The sequence below is a fragment of the Aotus nancymaae genome, unplaced genomic scaffold, assembly GCF_030222135.1.
Source record: "Aotus nancymaae isolate 86718 unplaced genomic scaffold, 86718_ANA_hifiasm-v0.15.2.pri h1tg000108l, whole genome shotgun sequence".
NCBI lineage: Eukaryota > Metazoa > Chordata > Mammalia > Primates > Aotidae > Aotus > Aotus nancymaae.
This window is the reverse complement of record NW_026988523.1, coordinates 13,070,890-13,093,438: the sequence shown is the minus strand read 5'-3', so window position 1 is coordinate 13,093,438 and position 22,549 is coordinate 13,070,890. Positions and strand designations below refer to the sequence as shown.

Sequence of the window (22,549 nt, the reverse complement as noted above, 5' to 3'; positions counted from 1 at the left end):
ACCCCATCTCTTAAAAAACAAAGTATAAAATTGGTCCTTATTCTCATAACCTTAAAAAATAGCTAATAAAAATTAGCCATATGAAGATACAGGTAACTGAAACTCGAAGGATTCTTCTGGATATGTCTAGGATGGATAAAGAGCGTGACCTCCTAGAACCATCTGGGATTGTGCACTCTGCTGCTCTAGATAGGTCTTTGTCTCTTCCTCAACATAATTCATTCATCTACATATTTCTGAGATGCTACATAGTTGGAAAAATATAAAATAATATAGGCATACAAATGTTGAATATGTTATCAAATTGTAAAAGTGGTGAATATTTAGTGATTCTTTTATACTCATATCCTATCTTGACTTTGGCCTGGAAACTCCATATTATCATATTCTGATTTAGCCTACACAGAAATATAGTAATAACAGAAATTGTGGCACTAAAATAAGATGAAAAGGCTTTGATGCCTTAGTGAATACATTATTTTTCCCTTTGCATTGTGGGTATATTCATCTTAGGGTCAGTTAATTCTATAATTTTTCCTAGACATATATAAATAATAATAATAGTTAGTCCAGGAATTCTGCAGAAAGTGCTGTTTTTTCACAGAGCACAGGCATGCAGTGACAGCAGTGTCCAGCTCTCCAACATGTAATTGGACACATCATTTCACCTCATATTTGTAATATTTGAGATTCTTTGTGTGAGTGAAAGAAAGATTTGTTGCATCAATCTCACTGCTTTAGAGTCACACTTCATATATTACCTGAAGAAGAAAGGCCATTTAAGATTTTTTTTTAACTTAGCAGGATAGTTTAAAAATTTCACCACTGTAGTCTGTTTGCCTTAACCCCATATAAAAGTTAGTCCTAAGGGGAACTATGTTCAGGAATTCAAGAAACCCAGAGAGAAAAACACAGTCACACAAACCATTCACCAGTAACAAAGGAGTCAGCAAACTGTTGGAAAACAGAGAGAACTTGTAATAATGAAAAAAGGACAGAGTTTAGTAACCAATCACTTATTTTCTTTTAAAAACACATAACCACATTAAGTTTTTGCTTTATACAACCATCTAGAAACTATAAAACAGTACCACATTGTGCATTTAACCTACTTATCAAGAAGGGAACTTCGTAAGTCCTAAGAATTCTACCCATATAGGAAGGAAAGGAGACGGCTAATAGCATAGTCGCAGATACAACATGAGTCCAAGCGTCGATTCTTCGATGTCACCTTTTCCATTTACCAGAGTGGAGACTGAAAAAGAGAGAAAGGGAGAAGAAAGAGGGAAAGAAGCACCCACAGAGGACTAATCACAATCCATAGTTACTTTTGACAGCTATAGCTCAGGGTTTCATAGAATAGTATCATTTGACCAACACAGTGTGGTGGAGGGAGACGGGTGAAGAAAACACAAATAGGAGGAGAGGTTTGAACAGAAAAATACGATTTTCACCCTAGTCCCCTCCTAAACACTCTTCATTGATACAAGCTTCTGTGCTAATCCAGAAAATGGCAAGAAATTAATTTTCACAATATGATAAAGTTTAACAGTTCTGTTATTTTTGCAACTGAAATGTGAGTGGCTCACAATTTTACTTTACAATTCAAAATAACAACAACATCATGAACAATTAACCTTTAGGAATTTTCCACAATATTTCCCCCGATTCCCACCATGCTGGTGTTGCCACAGGGCAATCAGGGAAGTGCAGGTAGGGACTTCAGAGATAATGACCAAGAGATAGTGAGATGGAAGCTTGGCTCTTTCTTAGAAGTCCACATCTTTCTAGAACTATTGCAGTCTTTCCCTCTGACTTGTGGAGGCACAGAGGAAAGGGCATAGGAAGAACTAAGGTATTATGGTGGAAGTTTAGTCAAGTAACTGGTTTGAAGGTATACAAGATGAGACTGTGCACTTAGCAGATATAGTGAATCCAAGGCAAACAATAGGTTGATTGTCCTCCTTGGGTTGATGGCACCATACAAAAAACTGAAGATGGCTTTGATTTGATAAAATAAACCAAAGGTTTGCAACAAGGAAACTTACTTCAGTTGCAAATTAGTATAATGATTTTCTTCAGTTTAAGGGAAACTCTCATCTTGTTCTTCTCACTTCCTCTTCCACCCTAAATAAGCAAATATATTCTGGAAGGCTGTTTTCTAGGGGCAACTCAATATCACAGTTCTGATAATTCATACAAGAAAGGCATCATGAGCCATGCCAATCAACAGGCTCCTCTCTGTTCTTAGGCAAACTTCCTGCATGGACTAATTTAAGCTTTTCCAAAACTAATGAGATATTTTTACTTTTTCATATTTGGTGAGTTGAGTGTGGTTAATGCTGGTTAAATCATTGGTTTGGAACACCAACAGTGCAAATTTATCATGCTATCATATAATCAACTCTGTCCCACATTACCTAATGTGCTCTAAAATTGTATAGACTTAAAATACAATGCAGAAAGTTGGGAGCTTGTGAGATTTACTATCAAGACTGATTTCTGAAATGCAGAAATGTATGTTTGTAATTTAGAAAATCTTTAACTTTCCTTGCCTTAGCTAATGATCACAAGCAAGAAAAATTCAGATCACTCAGAAAAAGAAAATGAACTAAGCTGATCAATTGGATTTATTCTTCTAACTTTTGCAAAAGTTCTACCAAAGCTTCAATTGTCTTTACCTGGTCATTATAGATCTCACCTGTAGTGACACTGAATTCCTATTAGATTTGAGAAAAGTACGGTGACTTTGTAGTCAAGAGAGCTGCAAATTCAACATGATTTTTACTTTCAGAAGCTATCTCAATTTTAAAAACTCAGATGGTATACAGTAAGAAGTACTTGTTGAGAGGAAAATTTCATGTAAACCATTAAAAGGAAACAATAACAACCTGAAATTTGCTTACCAGGTAAATACAATCTTTCAGAGAATCTGGTATTTTAAAATAATGCCACAGATAGGGTTATTTTCTTAATTATTTTCCTTAGAATAAGAAATTTTTGTAGTCACTGTTTAGAAAATTGCATTGGAGAATAAAGAACTATTTCCAGAATATGCAAAGTAATGGGGAAAAAAGATAGGAAAATAAAGGCAGGTCTTTCTCAGCAATTTAATAAACGCTGAGCGGAGAGACGGAGGCAGCACCTTTGCATGACCAGGCTCACCTGCTTTCCTGTCCTGCTGCAGCTCACTGCCAACATCCAACATCCTCTTGCTCTTCTCTGCTATCTCCAAAATTATTTTACTTCTCTTTAACGAATGTCTGCTAATCTGAGACCTGTATGATTCAGAACTACTTTATTTTTTTCCTCTTCTTTCCTTGCCCTAGTTCATTCACCTATCCAGAAATGGATGAACTGCTTTATCTAGTTACTGTTGGTCTAGTGGGTCAAAGCATGGTGGAAAGACACTACATATTCACAAGTACTTCTGGTAAAAGCTCAGTTAAAGTCGCAGAATTCTCATGTTTAGAAAGTCAGGGATCCTGGGGCTGGGGCCCATTTTCCTTCTTTAAATGGTTTCTGTAAGTTACTACTGAAGTGAATGGCATTCTCCCACATCATTGCTTCTGACTGAAGTTAAGCAGCTTGCCTAAGGAGCCTAATGGTGGAGTGCTGGAAAAAAGTTGCAGGTGGGTTTTGGGCTACTTTCCAATCTTACAAATGACCATCATAACCTAATTAATAGTGATTTAATCTTTGATTTCATTGTTTCTCTGTATGCTATGAAATCACCAGTTATGCCACTGTAATGGTATAGACAGCCTTAAATATAGGCACTCATTTGTGCATAGAGAGTAAACCACTTTTATCTTTTCTCTATAAACATCAGTGCTCTCTATACTATCATAAAATGAAAAACAAGTTTTATTCTTTTACTTAGATTTCCTTTTCATTCCTTTTAGGAGTATTTTAACTGATATTAAAAACTGAGTGATTCTCCAAAATAAAACTAGAATTTCTAAACCTAAAATCAAATGAAGTTCTAACTTTGGTTAGGTTGCTGCTCCTTTAAAATGAGTCTGTGATATGCATTTTTAAGAGTTCTATTCAGAGTTTCAGTGTATGGGCACCTCCAAAAAGAATGTAGGGTGGACATAGCATATGAAACTTAGGAGAAGAAAGTAAAGATTGCCTTTTTGGAAAGAAACAAATTAAATGTAGGCTTTGTCTCCCAAGCTCTCTTAATGAGGAAGAACACACGTAAGCCTCTGTCATAGCCAGCTGAAAGTTACACAAGCCTTACTTTTGAATAGACTATGCCAATCCGACAAACACTTCAGAAAAGGATTACATTTTGTCGTTGCATCATATGTGAATAAATAAGACTGATTAGGGCCTAGAATAACAGTTGAAGAAAAACTAAACTGGCCATCGGATACACTAACATAAAAATACTGGGGAATTCAAATAGCAGAAGTCAACTGTAAGATTTTATGCTTGCCATCAGAGATTTACTAATAGAGAATAAAGTTAACAATTCAAATGGCTCTGGATACACATAAGTACCACCAATTTTATTTGTACAGGAAATGCCTAGTCCACGGGACTTTTCAATTTAACTCAGTAATAATTACTGCTGTTTCTTGATAGACCAGTGATATTTCCCCCATAGTTTTAAAGTACAAAAAAACAGAATAGTTAGGGGGAAAAAAATCCCAAGTATAAATAATGCAACCTTTAATCTATCAAGGGTCACTAAATTGTTAACACTGATTATTATATATGATTCAATTTATTTAAACTAAAAAAACATTAATTAAACATTTCCTCTTCCACTTTGGGTCAAGGGACATGCTTGACAAAACACAAAAAAGCAACAGAAGCACAAAGTTGTATGATTTTTCAGAAAAAAAACAAAACAAAACAAAAAAAACCCTCGATTCAAAAGGGGAACAAATTTTGGAAGCTAGTCACAATAAAGATGGAAGAAACTGCTTTAAAAAGAAACTATCTGTCAGTTAATTGATAAAAATTTTCTAGCACCAGCAACTTTAATCTTACTGGAGAAGTGCTGATGATATGAGTGTATTAAAGGGCAGTAACCATATGTTTTTAAGACTAAGCAAATGGTAATGGCTGGCGTTCCACTTATTGTTCCTTTTTTTATAATTAAGCTGAAAATTACAGAATTAAATTTACTTTCATGAATCTGCTGGTACTGACTTTGGAATTTTCATCTGGGTCTGGGGGTTATTAAAACACATTTTACCATGTCCTAGAATTTATATGAATTCCCTTAGATAATGAAATGCTATATTTAATGCCAACCATATTCAATAAAGTGATATTTCTTATGGTTTTCAGGCTTATTTGGATAACTAAGGAACAAAGGGAAGAAATGAGACAAAGTGACAACGGGCACTGTGGACAGATCATAACAGTCTATAATTTCTAAGCATATACTTTTTATGTATGACCAACTTTAGATCCCTAAAATTTTAAAGCAGGTTTTCTATCATGGGATGGCATCAAATCCAATGTTCATCCTTTAAAACTGCTGGGAGAAATGGCTGCCAAGGTCTTTTGTATCAACATAATGCGAATGAGGAAAGATAATTTGTTCCATGTGCTCAAAAATATAGTTTCCCCATGACAGACTTTTAATTTGATCAAATTCTGGCTAAAGTTGTTGAATCCAGAAGAAAAACTATCTAGTGAGGGCACAGAGAGACTCTGAAATAGCTCTGTCTTCTAATTCAGAGCCAGGAAAGGTCACACTACAGTGACCATAGATGCTGATGCATAATAAGGCATAGCTTTAGCTGTTAAGGTTGAAATATGGGCAAGTATATTCCACATCTGTTCCTTAAAAAGTTAAAAAAAAATTGTCAGAACTTCTTCTATGAAATTCAGTCAGTGGTATGGAAGTGTGGGGATTCCTTGCTATGAGAGATATGCTCAGGACTCTAAAGCAGCAGCAACTTAAGAAGTTAGCAATGAAACTTTGGCTTAAAATAAAAAAAAGGAAAGAAAAGGTCAAACTGGTGCAAGTTGTCTCCTGGAAGAGGTATGTGGGACTGACCCTCACAAATGTCATCCAACATTAAGTTTCCCCTGCCTTCTTTTACTGTTATTACCTTCATTGCACAGGAGTTATATCATTCTCTTATGGTTAAATTTCATAAATAATGAGAAAACTATGTGTAACAAATACATCATATTTCCCACCCACCCAGCAACCCTCCCCAAAATAAGAAAAGTTACATCAAATTAAAAAGTAGCTTCATGAATGAAGGTACTGCTTTAAGTTGCACTTTTCCTGCAAGTGCGGCCAGTGCCTTTGCGCTGGGTATGAAGGAAAGAAAAAAATTCTCCACATAAACTGACAAAAAATTTAAAAACCAATGTCCGGTTTCAACCAGTCAAAACCGGGCCTAGCGGAAGCCGAGATATCTCAGTACCATCCCATCAGAGGGTCCTTGCAATGCCTGTTCTTCATCCTGATAGGTATCTATGTCCTTGTGATTGTAAACAATCCATAAGATACTATGTTTTGTTCCTTAAAACATCCTCTGATTGGCAAATGAAGTAAATATTTGTTTTAAAAATACAAAATTAAAATTAAACCAGAAGAAAAGAAAAGAAACACAGTGAGCTTGTTTGGAGTCCATAGGATCCGATCCGGAAGAGCTCGGAAAATGTGTTATGTGTTTTCTCCTGTTTTCGGCTGGAAAGGTACTAGAGGTTGCGTTGGTCGAGGAAAGGATTGTAGAGTAGGAAAACCAAACATTAATCTAGACTTCAGAAAATTCAAGTGTTAGCTTCATCATCTGTGTCTTCTATCAATACCTTAGTGTCACGAGCCTTGGATCTAGTGGTAACAAGGGGGACAAAAAGCACTTAGTCCATTACTCAAATACAAACACTTTCACAGTATTAGACACATTTCCAATCTTACCACCATTAAACATACATTCTAAACAGGGATTATGTCCTGTACCAAACAGATTATTCTAGAGTTTCCAATTCAATTTTAGACATTATTGGATGTTTTTCCAATCATCTAGTTTCTTAGTGTTTTCTGAGAAACTAAATGGCAACCAGAGCAAGGTACAAGAACAATGGCAGGATATGCATGACGCAGAAGGTAGCGATCTGGAATAAGAAGATCTGAGCTTGAGTAGTGACTCTGATATTATGATGCATCTGTTTAACCCTCTGAGTGCCCATTTCCATCTCTGTAAGGCAGAAATGATAATACCAATTTCACTTAATGCCACTTTCACCTCATGGAGATAATACACACATCAAGTGAGAAAGTGGATAAAAACAGCATTGAACAAATATAAGAAACTGGCTGGTTTCTGTAATCCCAGCTCCTTGGGAGGATTGCCTTATCCCAGGAGTTTGAGACCAATCTGGGCATCATAGCAAGACCCTATTAAAAAAAAAAAAAGCCAGGTATGGTAGTGCACATCTGTAGCCCCAGCTACTCAAGAAGCTGAGGCAGGAGAATCACTTTAGCCCAGGAGTTCAAGGCTGTAGTAAGCTATGATCACAACACTGCACTCCAGCCTAGGTGACAGACTGAGACCATGTCTCCAAATAATAATAATAATAATAATAATAATAATAATAATAATAATAAGGAATTGTGATAAGGATGACGAGAATGACAGATATAACACCCTTTGAGGCATATGTAAGAAACTAAAAGAGTTAGCCAGCAGAAGAGAAAACGTAAGGAGAGGCATAACAGTTGTTTCTCTTCAAATAGTTGACAACATATAACTCAGAAGAGAAAGGAGACTCATTATAAGTTATGTGAGAGAGCCCAGCTAGGATTCAAATGGTTGTTAGAGTGAAATTACAGTGAAGCATATTTCAGCCCAACACAAACTATCTACTACTATAAATACCAACAATAAAATCAGGTCGCTGGGTGTGGTGGCTCATGCCTATAATCCCAGCACTTTGGAAGGCCAAGGAGGGAAGATTTCTTGAGGCTAGGAGTTTGAGACCAGCCTGGGCAACATAGTAAGATCCTGTCTCTACAAAAAATAAAAAATTAGCTGCGGATAGTGGTGCAGGCCTACAGTCCCAGCTACTTGGGAGGCTGAGGTGGGAGGAGTGCTTGAACCCAGGAGGTCGAGGCTGCAGTGAGTCATTATTATGCTGCTGCACTGATCCAGTCTGGGCAATAGAGTGAGATATTGTTTCAAAAACAACAAAAACATAAAAACACACATTAAGGATATGCTAAAGGTTGCAGGAGTGATAAAGTCAGTACTCAAATTCAGATCGGATTTTAGATTCCTGCTCTCTCCGCTGCTTATCAACGGCTCCATTCCTAACGTCTTCCTCTCGCTGCACTCTGGTTGCCCAGTGTTCTTCCACTAAACACCTGAAAGAACATGATAATCTATTGCCAAAGAGCCCCTTGTTTCTGAAGCAGAAATAGTGTATGTTTAGATTGCCCTCTGCTGGTAACTAACAAGGATAATTAGACTTCAAAATCAGGAGCTCAGTGAGGTCACCAACTGCATTTGGCATTTTCTTCCAGCCTTTTGTGGCACTTATCTCACTGATCCACTCAGTGCTCCCCTGCCCCAGCTCCTTCAAACACGGCTTCCTTGGGATCACAGTACCAACCATGCTTTCGTTTTGATGCTCCTCCTACTGACTTCCCTGACCATTCCTGGCTCTTTTGTTTATTTATTTTTTTCTCTTGGTCTGTGTTTGTTCCCTGGCTAACGTGGTTGACCAGGGAATAAGATTCAGTTCCCTGCTCTCTGCTTTTCTCTACCTTCTTCAGAGAACTTCCAAATCTCTATCTAAAGCTCAGCAAATTCTACTCTACTCTCCTATATCCAATGAGTTACCGGTACCACCTTCTGTTTCTTACTTCCTTCAAAACATCTTACATTCCTTTAGGTCCAGCTGTAAGCATCCTGATCTGAATATTCACTGTCTCATAAAGTACTGCATAGTTTTTCATCTGGCTTTCTGGCCTTCAGTTTTCCCTTGCCTAATATATCTTTTTTTTTTTTCTTTCTTTTTCTTTTTCTTTTTTTTTTTTTTTATTGCATTTTAGGTTTTGGGGTACATGTGAAATATATCTTACACAGTGTCATAAAAACTTCCTAGGACACTACTTTCACAATGTCATTCCTCTACGAAAAAATTCTCTGTGACTCTTTCCTGCCTACAAGATCAAGCTTGCATTTTTCAGCCTTTTACAATCATCCTTCGTCTACTCAGCAAAATGATTCTTACTATAATTCTAGTCACACGGTTTTTCTTTCTGCACTTCATTTCCATCTTCACGTCTTAGTAGTCTCTAGTCTATTCATTCCCTTATCCTTTAGAAAACTGCTCATCCTCAACATGTCTCCTTCATTCCAATCTACTGGGCTATTTTCTCTACATTTCAAATGCAGTCACCATATAGTGTACATTTACTGTAACTTTTAGCAACATGCATACTCAATGACTGATAAAAAAAATCACTGTAGGTATTTAATAAGAAGATAAAAATAATAGGTTATACTTAGTACGCTCTTTTTGAGGGAACTGTTCCAAGTTCTATGTAATAATGAATATAATCCACTTAACCACCCTACAAGCAAGAACCATGTTAAGCCCAATTTACAGTTGAGGGGCAGAATACAGAAATTAAGTAATTTGATCAAGGCATAGATGGCAGAATTCCTAAAGTTTATAACACAAAAATTATTTGTATGCAAAATATACAGAAGAGTCAAATATTAACAAATCACTCTCCACAATCTTTTCCTCTAGACAGTGAATCTTTAATGCCAAATTAGTAGGTTATGCATTGATGACATTTACTCTATGTGCTCATTTAGACAGTCTACAGTCTATAGGTTGTATCATATGGAATTGCTGCTTATTACTGTTTTTTGTAGATGAAAAGTAGTTGAGTATCAGCAATTTCATTTAGTTCAACCTGACAGCTTCTTAGCTTACCAGTCACCCAGTGCTAAAACTCAAAGGAAACATGCCTCACAGAAGCAGAAGCCATACATACTGAGAAGCGAGGCGAGGCCGGCGCAGGGATATGCTCTGGTTGTACTTCCATGACCGGTTCTTCTGGCGGTTTCGTACCCCATCATCCTGGTCCATCATCTGTTCTAGGAGAGTCTGATCATCTGCGTTCAGGGGGGCCACAGAGATGTCCCGCACGGCACGGAATTCACCACAGTTATTCAGATGTTCATTCTCCAGGCGGAAGAAGTTCCACACAAATCGCCTGAGCAAAATGGGTTAGATCAAACAAATTACTTATGAAATTTTAACATATTTCTGCTGCCTGTAAACCTCCCAGAGTATCAAGTTTCCACACATGTAAATGCAAACAAAGAATTAAGGGCCTGAATATTAAAATATTCAAGATGGTGTTGTGGGGAGTTGGAGGGGGGGTAAGGGAAACAAGACTGGACTACGAAAAAGGAAGGGGCTCATGGAATGCAGTTTTAGAGTGCTCATTCTTTCAACTTATTTGACACATCTTTACTGAATGCTTACCATAAGGCAGTAAAGGCACAGAATAACACAAAGCCTTTTTGCCCTTACGGGGTATAAATTCTAAAGGTAGAGACAGAAAATGAGCAAGTAAACAATCAATCAGCTAATGATAAGTACTGTGAAGAAAATAAAGCAGGACAAGGGAATAGAGTATGCCATCATTAAGACTGGTCAGGGAAAGCTTCTCTGAAGACATGGCAGCTATTGAAAACCTGAATAATGCAAGGAAGTAAGTCATGTAAAAATCCTGGAGGAAAGTATCCCAGGCGGAGGCAAATGGCAAGTATAAAAAGGCAAGTTGGAACAACAGCAAGGTCAGTGGGCCTAGCGCAGAATAAGTGAGGTGAAAATGGCAGGAGATAATGATGGAAGGGTGGAAGAGGACCCATCCACAAAGGGCCTTATAAACCAGTTTAAATTTTATGTCTAATGGAGAACAGTGAGAGTTCTGAGTAGGAAAATAAAGTAATGTATTTGAAAAAGGTCATTCTATCTGCTCAATGGTGAAGAGATCAAAGGGAGACAAGAACAGTTAAAGAAAGACCAATTAGAAGGGCTGTTGCAGCAGTTCAGAAAAGAGATGATGGTGATTTAAAGGTGGCAGTAATAGAAGTGATGAGAAGCAGACAGACAAAGGATTTATTTATAAAGATGGAGCTGACAGGACTTATTGACATGGGATGTGAGTGGCCTTAGGGTATTCTGTTTAAGTGAAAGGTGACAGCGTTTACTAAGATCAGAGATGCAGGGCTGTTCCTGCTAGGTTTGAGCTACCCATTAGATATGTGAGAATTCAGCAGAGAGATGGATGAGAGTCTGCAGTTCAAGGGAAAGTTTATGGCTGGAGAGAGCATAAAGAGAAACCATCACTCTCAGCAAACTGACACAAGAACACAAAATCAAACATCGCATGTTCTCACTCATAGACGGGTGTTGAACAATGGGAACACATGGACACAGGGAGGGGAGCACTATACACTGGGGTCTGTTGGGGGGATGTAGGGGGTACAGCGGGGGGTGGGGAGTTGGGGAGAGATAGCATGGGGAGAAATGCCAGATATAGGTGATGGGGAGGAAGGCAGCAAATCACACTGCCGTGTACCTATGCAATAATCTTGCATGTTCTTCACATGTACCCCAAAACCTAAAATACAATAAAAAAAAAAAGACAGCATTTCAAATAATAGGTTTAGGAATAATACAACTAGAGGAGAGAAGAGGGCAGATTAAATCCTGGAACACTAACACTTAAAAGTTTGGGAGGAGGAGGAAGAACCAGTAAAGGAGTGGATAAGGAATAGCAGTGAGACAGGAGAATGTAGTTTCTGAGAAGTCAAGTGAAGAAAGTGCTTTGCTGGGAAGTAAAGTAAGATAAGTACAGAAAACTGACCAGGGGATTTAGCAAAATAGGCAGTATGATCTAAAAGCATAGACGCTGGGAGACTGTCTAGATTCAAATCATGGCTGTACCACTTGCTCACCGTAATGACTTCGGATGAGTTACTTAACCTATGCTTCAGTGTCATCAGTAAAAGGCATGATAACAGTCCCTACCTCCTAAGATTGCTGTGAGGATTTAATAAAGGTAAAAGGCTTAGAATGCTATCAGCTACATAGTAGGAACTACAATATTATTATTATTATAGATTATTAACAAAAGTGATTTGAGTTTGGGAATACATCCTTGATTTGAATGAAAAAGAATGGAAGAGAAGTGAGAGCAGAGACAGCAAGTGCAGACATCTCTTGCAGAGTTTTGCTATAGAGGACAGTAGAAAGATGGGCAATAGTTGGAGGGAGAAAGCAGATCTAAAGACGATTATTTTTTAAATGGGGATAGAACATTTGATTTAATTAGTAAGCAAATGATTTTTTAAAGAGACGTAAAATAGTCACAAGGTATTTTTTTTTAAACTAGAATTTCTTTTTCTTTTTTTGAGATGGAGTCTCACTATGTCACCCAGGCTGGAATGAAGTGATGCAATCTTGGCTCACTGCAACCTCTGCCTCCTGGGTTGGAGCAATTCTCCTGCCTCAGCCTTCCGAGTAGCTGGGATTACAGATGTGCGCCACCACGCCTAGCTAATTTTTGTATTTTTAGTAGAGATTGGGTTTTGCCATGTTGGCCAGGCTGGTCTTGAACTCCTAACCTCAGGTGATCCACCCACCTCAGCTTCCCAGGGTGCTGGGATTACAGGTGTGAGCCACTGCACCTGGCCTGGAATTTCTTTTAAAAATGTGATGAAGCAGCATATATGAAAGAGAAAGAAGTGGGTGGGGGAAGATGGTGGCAGCGTTGGAGAGTTCAGGTGCCAGCCCTAGGCATTCAGGAAGGTGAAAAAGGGAAAGAACACTGGTCTGGAGAGAGCTCTGACAGCAGGTGGATTCCAGAGTCATTCTTTCTCCTCACGTTTATCTTTCCTTTTCCAGCTTCTATCTTATTGTACCAGGCAGTGTTTGCCCATCCTGACTCAGAGGACTGTTATACACCTATCTGAAAATATCTTTATATCATCTTATTTGCGAAAGATATCTTCACTAGGCAGAGTCTAGGTAAGCAGTTATTTTCTTTCAGTACACTGAAGATTTCATTTTAATGATTCTTTCAATGTTGCTGAGAAGTCAGCTGTCAATCTGCCACTTTTCTGAAGTTAGTCCTTTTCTTTCGCTAATTTGCCTTTTTTTAAAAAAAAAAAATGATAAGCATTTCAATGGAAGTATAACACACATATATAAAGTATGCAAATCATAAGTGTATGGCTTAATTATCATAAAGGAACCCACTGTGTAATTACCACCCAGAATATGAACTACATTACCATACATTGAAAACCACCTTTAGGGTTCTTTCCTGTTACTTCCAGAGAGGTCATTGATTTACTTTTCATACTTAGTTCTACAATCCACCTGGAATTGATTTTGCACACAGTATACAGTAGGAGCTGGAACTATTTTTTTCCATATGGATATCCAGTTGACTCAATATCATTTATTAAAGGCCCTCTTTTTCCACTGTTATGTAGCCACCTTTGTCATAAATCAGGAAGTATCAAGGTATGTACCTATTTGTTTCTGACTCCCTATTCCGCTCCAGTGAACTATTTGTCTATCCTTTCACTAATACCATATACTGTCTTACTCACTGTAACTATATCATCAGTCTTGATATCTGAGAGTGTTAAGTCTTTTAACTGTTCTTTTCAGGATAGTCTTGGCCATTCTTGACCTTTTGTATTTCCATATAAATTACAGAACTGGCTTGTCGATTTTCCCACACATACACAGCTTTAATTTAATTAGACTTATTCCTAAGTTTGTATCTGATATATTCAGATGCTATTCAAAATGATATGGTTTTTTAAATGTTCTTTTTCTAGTTGTTGTGACTTTTTTTTTTTTTTTTGAGATGAAGTTTCACTCATTGCCCAGGCTGGAGTGCAATGGCACAATTTGGGCTCACCGTAACCTCTGCTTCCTGGGTTCAAGCAATTCTCCTGCCTCAGCCTCCAAGTAGAGGGATTACAGCAGGCACGTGCCACCACATCTGGCTAATTTTTGTATTTTTAGTAGAGACAGGGTTTCTCCATGCTGGTCAGGCTGGTCTTGAACTCCCAACCTCAGGTGATCCACCCACCTTGGCCTCCCAAAGTGCTGGAATTACAGGCGTGAGCCACTGTGCCCAGCCATGACTGTTTTTTAAAATGATTGATTTATATTATGTTGACCTTATAGTCACACTGTGACATTTGATCTAATAATTTATTTGTAAATTCTTAAGAATTTTCTGTTTATGTAACTGTCATCATTGAATAATTATAGTTTCATTTTTTTCTTTTTAATTCTGATATTTCTTTTTCCTCATTGCACTAGCTATACTTTGATGATATTAAATAAAAGTGGGAACAGCACACACATTTCTCTCATTCCTGAACTCAAGGGAAAGTTTATAGTGTTTTACTGTTAAATATAATCTTGATTGTGTTTTTGTAGAAAACTTTTTTTTTATCAACAGGATTGACTTTTGTCAATGACATTTTCTATATATATTGCTCTTTTTTCCCCCTTTATTCTGTTAATATAAGTGAAACAAGTTTTTGTTTTTGCTTTTGTTTTTGAGACATGGTCTCCCTCTGTTGCTTAGGTTGGAGTGCAGTGTCTCAATTTGGCTCACTGTAACCTCTTCCTCCTGGGTTCAAGCGATTCTCCCACCTCAGCCTCCTCAGTAGCTGGGACTACAGGCACATGCCACCACACTTGGCTAATTTTTTTTTTTTTTTTGAGACAGAGTTTTGCTCTTGTTGCCTAGGTTGGAGTGCAATGGTGTGATCTCGGCTCACTGCAACCTCCACTGCCTGAGTTCAAGCAATTTTCCTACCTCAGCCTCCCAAGTAGCTGGGATTATAGGCATGTACCACCACACTAAGCCAATTTTGTATTTTTGGTAGAGACGGGGTTTCACTATGTTGGCCAGGCTGGTCTTGAACTCCTGACTTCAAGTGATTCGCCCACCTCAGCTTCCCAAAGTGCTGGGATTTCAGGCGTGCACCACCTCGCCTGGCCAGATTTAAACACATTTTATCTAGCATTTTTATTGTTTTCAGTGAGAAGGTTGGGCTGAATAACTCAGACTGCCAAATTGCAAAAAATGATTCTCCAAAGATTTCAATTTCTGTTTCAAGCCATTTACCTCCCAATTTCCACTTATCCTTTCAATGGAACCCAGTTCCAAAAAAGCTTTTAAGTCATCATCAATGGTTATTTTAATCTGTGAGAATTAACCTCTAAGTCCTTCAAGTGGGATTTTCCATTCTAAAGCTCATGAGAAACTTGAGAACAGTTGGAAAATTTAAGGTTTTCAAGTACAAGTTATAATAAATTCTAATTTGTTAAGTATTGGGTGTCTTTTAGGTGAAAAAGAACCCTTAATAAACTTTTCAGTAGTATGCTTACCGGAAAACCTCAAGAGGGGCAAAGACAGTAGCAATGATGTCCCCAGAATGAGGCAACAAAGTTGTAGAGGTAATCGAGATTTGGATAGTCCAAGCGAAGCGCAGAATCACATCCTCTATTATGGCACAGTAGTAGTAGGCCTGAGAAATAATGAAAAAATTGAGTGTGTTTCCCATCACATTTCTCATAAATAGGCATACCAATGAACAACAAGACTCACACATGTCCTACCAATCAGCACAGGTTCAAGAGAAAGTTATATTTTAGAACTATTTCTACTAATTTAGTTTGTCCTTAAATAGTATAGTATCCAAAATGAAGTATTACTGAATTTCAGTAATTATTAACCAATATATTTCACTGCCATACTGTATACCAGGCTTCCTTCTAGGGCCCAGAAATATAAGCTGGATAACATTCTTGATCGATTGAGATTACATTCTAACAGGTACAGCAGACTTAATAGCTAATATCAGAAAAGATTAGCAGATTTACTCACTGTGTTATTTGTATTTTATTTTTCAGTTGCCTTATCCTGTATTTGAAGAAAGTTTTGGCTTGCTTTTTAATGTAAATGAAATTAAGCTTGGATTTCACAACCATGGTTGAATTTAAGAAATGTTCTATTTTTACATGGGGAAAGTGGTGCTCAGGTCGCACTTGCAGGTACCAGCACCCAGGATTTAGGAGGCCAGTCCAGTTTTTGCTACACAAAAGTCTTAAGTACACAAATTGCCAATAGACCAGAACTATATAATTCTAACTAGATTTGCTCATTATTAATCTCAAGGAAATTAGCTCTTTAAATACATGTATTTGAAGAATGTGAAATATTTTGGGAAGGGGAACTACTATGTATTAAGCCATAATACTTATTTTACTTAATTTTTTTTTAAACAAAGTAATACCAGTCATTGTGAAATGCTATTATTAAAAAAAAAAAAAAAAAAAAAAAAAAAGAGTCCCCTGGCCACCTTCTCTTTCCATCTCTAGAGACCAAACATTTTCAAAATTTGTAACTATTTCTTCTACTTATCCTCCACATATTAAAATAATATGTGTATAGTGTTATATCTTGATTACTCAATTTTAGACATTATTCACTGATTGCTGATTATGATAAATTTAATGGGAGTATGAGGATTTTAACACATTCACATGGCTCACTGTTCCTTCTCCCATCCTCCCAATATAGTGCTAATACAATCTTTGGGTAAATCCACATTCACTTTATTTATTATTAGGTTTAACTGAAGACCTGCAATATCATGTGCCTTTCAGAGTCAGTCTTAAGCTATTCACCACTGACCAAAGTGGGAACTGATGTTACCAAAAATGTGGAAGTCTTTTGGGAGGAATATACTTATGTTTAGATCAAGATACACAGAAAAGTTTGAATATAAAGAACAAAAATTGTTCCTGCACCTGGGATGTGGTGCTTAATGCACGCATTCCTAAGAACTGATTTTAAGAACTGTTAATCCCTAAGAACTGATTTGAAGGTTCATATACCTGTGTTCTGAAGCTCCACTGGATTCCACACTTTTAAAGCTGGATGAACTTTATTCCAAATATTTGCCTTTTTTTTTTTTTAAGACAGGGTCTTGCTCCATTGCCCAGGCTGGAGTACAGTGGCATGAACATAGCTTGCTGCAGCCTTGAACTTCTGGGCTCAAGAGATCCTCCTGCCTCAGCATCCCAAGTAGCTGGGGCTACAGGCATGTGCCACCACACCAAGCTAATTTTTTTTTTTTTTTTTTGTATTTTTAGTAGAGACAGGGTCTCACACTATGATGTCTAGACTGGTCTGGAACTCAAGCAGTTCTCCTGTCCTGGCTTCCCAAAGTGCTGGGACTACAGGTGTAAGCCACCACGCCTGGTTGCAGAAAATTATATAGCTAGTTAGTGAAAAAGCTGGGGTTATAATTCACATTCAGGATTACCAGTTCATTGTTTAATTTCTTTCAAGGTCTAATCACGGTATTCATCCTTTACTAAAATATCTGAGTAAATATATTTTTTGATTTTTTGACTTTTTAATTCAGCCCCTCTTGTCTTTTTATTGATACACAGATAAAATTCTAAGATAATTCCTAAAGAATTATTCCTAAAACATAGACTATATTTTTTGATTGAAATGGCACTTGATTTTAACAAATATTAGATGAAATAAATGAAAGGAGAAGTCTTCCTGATGCAATCAAGCAGAGTCAGGCACTCCCTCTCCTTTGTGTTTTCATAACACTTTTCATTTAGTCAAGTATTTATTCATTCATTTCAGAAACACTAAGTCTACTATATATCAGGAACTATGCTGGGCAGTGAAGAATACAGACACCTAAACACATTATTATAACATAATGCGGTAACTGGTATAAGGGTAGTTTATATAGGGTAAAAAAAGATTTAGATGAATAGCTGACTATGCTAGGAAAAATAAAGAAAGGCTTCTTGGAGGAAAGTAACACTCAAACTGACTTTTAAGAAGGAAGAACAGGTGTTTACAAAGCAGACAAAAGGGAGAAATAGTGTTTCAGACTGAGGGCATTCCATGTTCAAAAACATCATAAACTATAGTAAGTTATTTATTCTTCTATTCTAGTCTTTATCACATGGTATTGCAATTTGTTTACTTGTCTGAACATAGTTTATGGCTTTCCTTGAGAATGAGAAATTTACTCTGTTTTTATTTCCTATACTACCTAGCATGTAGTAAACAGCTCGGGTCTGTACTGCAACACGGTTAGCTAGTGGTATACCTAAGTTCATTTGCTTGTTTTTTGAGACGGAGTTTTGCTCTTGTTACTCAGGCTGGAGTGCAATGGCATGATCTCGGCTCATTGCAACCTCCACCTTCTGGGTTCAAGCGATTGTCCTGCCTCAGCCTCCCGAGTAGCTGGGATTACAGGCATGCGCCACCACACCTGGCTAATTTTGTATTTTTAGTAGAGATGGGTTTCTCCATGTGGGTCAGGCTGGTCTTGAACTCCCGACCTCAGGTGATCTGCCCGTTTCAGCCTCCCAAAGTGCTGGGATTACAGGTGTGAGCCACTGCACCTGGCCGTTTGTTTTTTTAAACAAACACAGACACTCTTTATACATACTTTTTGGGGGTATACAATCTCTTCCCGAAGGAAAGTGTTTTCTCCAGCATTCTTATCAAAGAGACCCCAGTCCATCTTGAGATCCCAGATGAGAGTATAGCAGGAACTAATGATATAAAAGATAATCCACAGGTAAAAGAACACCATGGTGTCCGAGTGACCTCGTTCTGAAGAAAGAAAAGAAAAGGGAAAAGAAAACATTACTACATTTAAGTAAAATTCTTCATTAAATAACACTAATTAAAACACAGATTCTTAAAACAGCTCCATAACAAAGCAAAGCTTTAAACGAATCGTAGGAAGATCACTGTCTAACAAAGGTTAAATAATAAATGAGTTCCCTGAGTCCCAAAGCAATCACCAAACATTTGTTGAATACGTAACACTTGCACAAATGTATAGAAGTTTTGGAGGCTCTATGTTGAATACATAAAAAAAAAAATCCATATAATTGCAATGAAGGCATTGAATGTTACAAAATATGTAATTTTAACTTTTGCCATCAGGTGGCAGCCTAGGGTAAAATATGAAAAAAATTCCTGAAACACCACTAACAAGGAATGTGCTGCATTTTCTTCAAGAAATTCTTGGATTGTTTTTACTTTAGAACATTTCCTTTATACACTTAGATCCTGTCAATACTTACTGTGATGGCAACCAGATAATTCTAAGTCTAGATAAAATGCCTGAAAACAACAGATAAGGATTTTACCCTTAAGGATATGTATGAAAGCAAATTTCCCTCAAGTCACAAAGCAAAGTAAGATATTTTAGCTTTTCTTAGAGGGTATTTATTGATACAAAGGCCTAACCTGCGGGGAATACTGTAACTTTTGGCTTTATGCTGAAAATACTGTAAGGCACACTAAATGAGAATAATGATTTGCAAATATAGTTATACAATTTGATCATTTTTGCTTCATACACTATCTAATGAAATTCTTCTTTGGTAAGCTCCAGAGTCACTGTGGAACATCTCTAGGTGTGATATAGGTATATAACTACAAATATGGTTCTGCATCACCAGGAAAAAAAGGTGTACAACATCTAATTCAAAAAAGTTTAAATTTTGGTCAGTTTCTTAAAGGAATAGAAAGCAAAGGATATATCATGCATTGTTCATATTTTTTTTCTGTTAAAATAAGCAAGTGTTTATTAACCACTTCTAGATTATATTAATATGTTAAGTACAGTATGACTCAAAGGCACCCCTTATAAATTTATAATCTAGAGCGTGAAACAGACATTCGTTATTGATAAATTTGAACTCAAAATGAAGTATAAACAGCGGGCTATGAGAGCACCAAGGCAAATGTGAATGTTTCCAACAGTAGGAAGTAAAAGGAAGCAGCATTTGAGTTATTTCTAGAAGGATAAATAGTATTGCAAAAGTCAGGCAAATGAGGTAAGGCCATTCAAGGCTGAAGGAAGGTATTGAGAAGGCAGATAAGAAGAAGGCAGGGGAAAGTACAAGGTGTGTTTGAGAAGTTACAAGTAATCTACACTGAATGTAGATGACATACAGAGGATGTGAGAGAAAGGTATGATTTAAAACAAGGGTGAAAAAGACTCATCTGGGTCTGACTGTGGAATGCCTCCATGGGCTTTAGGATCAGATCTGTATTTTAGAAAAACAACTGGCAAATTACTTGCAACCAATTGGTTAAAAGAAATAGATACCTCGGAGCTTCAGGGTTGTGTGAACATCAGTTCTCATCAGCTCATGAGAACCAATTGCTAAATTTTCTGAAACTCTGGAAGCTGGTTATCAAACGTAGTCTTTATTAAAAATTAACTTACATAACTTTATAAATAGTTACATTAAAATAAAGGTTACATATACTCAAAAATCATTACTTTTTAATTATTTTATTAATTTTTGCTATTATTTACTCTCTCAAGGTTATATATATTTACTGTACCTGTATGATGGAAATACTGTATAATGCTGTGCTACTGTACATCTTTTCCTAACTCCACATTTAGTGTTATCATCTTATTAGTTTGAAATTGGCTATGGTGGAAATATTTACACCATGGAAATCAGCGGACACTATGAATTCATGCCCCATCCCCACTCCCAACCAAGAGCTCGTTTGTTGAACATATACCAGGACATCACTGTTTAGCTGCTTCTCTTAGAAAGGTAGTAGTAGGAAAAGAAATTGGTATTTTTTAAGTTATTATTTTTTAAATTTTATTTATTTTTTTTGAGATGGAGTCTAGCTCTGTTGCCCAGGCTGTAGTGCACGGTGCAATCTTGGCTCACTGCAACCTCTGCCTCTCAGGTTTAAGCAATTCTCCTGCCTCAGCCTCCTGAGTAGCTGGGATTACAGGCGCCTGCCATCACGCCCGGCTGACTTTTATATTTTTAGTAGAGACGGGGGTTTCGCCACATTGGCCATGCTGGTCTCACACTCCTTATCTCAGGTGATCCACCCACCTTGGCTTCCCAAAATGTTGGAATTACAGGTGTGAGCCACTGCACCTGGCCAAAATTATTATTTTTTAAAATGGTCCACATGTGATTCTGCTGAATAGCTAGGTTTTGATATAATCACATTTTCATATTTAAACTATTTCCACAAAAATTTTTCTTCATCGAAAGCAACTTGAGCTGAATATTTATACTATAACATTATGTCATATAAATTATCAACCTAAAACGCCTAAAAAATTATTAACCTATCATCTAGGTATAGTTCATGTGTTCTGACATGCATTTATTTCATTCTATGTGCAGATACAGGGACTAGCTGAGAAGTATCATTCAATAATTCACATCATGGGTGCATTAAAAAAGATAACTAAAATTCATCTACTAAGACTCACAAAGAATAAAGCAAATTCGGCAACTTAGTAGAATTCACACTTCTCATATTTTCAAAACAAGATCAACACTGAGAGATAAAGACAAGCAACTTAACTGTTATTTATATTTACAACACTTAAAAAAACCGAATATGAGGTATGTGCCAGGTATTTTACAAACATTGTCTCATTTAATTTTCCCAATAATAAATTATCATTTTGTCTGCTAGTAAAAGGACATGAGAATAGAGTAACGGATACATTCAGTAGGAGATAACCAAATGAGTACTTCTCAAATGAGTATAAGGTCATTTTGAGTCTTATTACAGAAAGCTGATTTTCTTTTCTTCTTTACTAATTACTGAAGAAATAATCAAGTGTAAATTATTACATAAAAGGAGATTGTGGAGAGGAGTGAAAATGTTACGTGAAAAAGGAATTAATAATGAAACTAAAATCAATGTGCTAATTTTCTGGTATTTCTCCTATATTTTAAGTCTTATCCTTAGAGTGTAATTCTTACAATGGTACAATGGATCTGGTGTTTCTCTTTTGTAAGCCCATATTATTTCTTTTCTTTTCTTTTTTAGTCACATCCTGTTCATTTTGACAAATGCAGAGTCATGTACCCATCACCACAATCAAGATATAAACCATCTCCATAACTCCAAAGAATTCCTGCACACCTCATTGTAGCCCCACTGACAACTACCAGTCTGTGTTCTCTTCTGGTAGTTTTGCCTTTTTGAGACGGTCACATAAAATGGAACCATTTAGTATACAGCACTTTGAGTCTGGTTGTTTTCACTTAGCATAATATATTAAAGATTCATCTATGTTGTTGCATGTATCAGTGGCTTATTTCCTTTTTTTGCTAACCACTATTACTTTGTAAGGATGTACACAAATTGTTTATCCACTTACTTGTTGATGAACAAAGAGATTGTTTTCAGTTTTTGACAATTCCAAAAAAATCATTTTATATATATTCATACACAAGATTTTATGTGATATGTTTTCATTTCTCTTGGGTAGAGTGAGATTGCTGGGTTGTATGGTAAGTGGATGTTTAACTTTATAAAAATCTTTCAGGCCGGGCGCGGTGGCTCAAGCCTGTAATCCCAGCACTTTGGGAGGCCGAGGCGGGTGGATCACGAGGTCAAGAGATCAAGACCATCCTGGTCAACATGGTG

The 22,549-nt window shown here is 36.9% G+C and overlaps 1 protein-coding gene across 1 annotated transcript in view; it reads right to left on the bottom strand.

The window, feature by feature from the left end:
* Positions 1-955: 955 nt before the first annotated feature.
* XPR1 (xenotropic and polytropic retrovirus receptor 1) overlaps positions 956-22,549 on the bottom strand; it is a 254,560-nt gene continuing 232,966 nt past the window's right edge. The window contains exons 12-15 of the mRNA XM_064370708.1: positions 18,546-18,712; positions 15,442-15,581; positions 9,995-10,216; positions 956-6,814 (exon numbers count right to left, since the gene is read on the bottom strand). Coding sequence (XP_064226778.1) covers positions 6,754-6,814; positions 9,995-10,216; positions 15,442-15,581; positions 18,546-18,712 — 590 coding nt within the window. The 3' untranslated portion in view covers positions 956-6,753. The remainder of the gene's footprint in view (positions 6,815-9,994; positions 10,217-15,441; positions 15,582-18,545; positions 18,713-22,549) is intronic.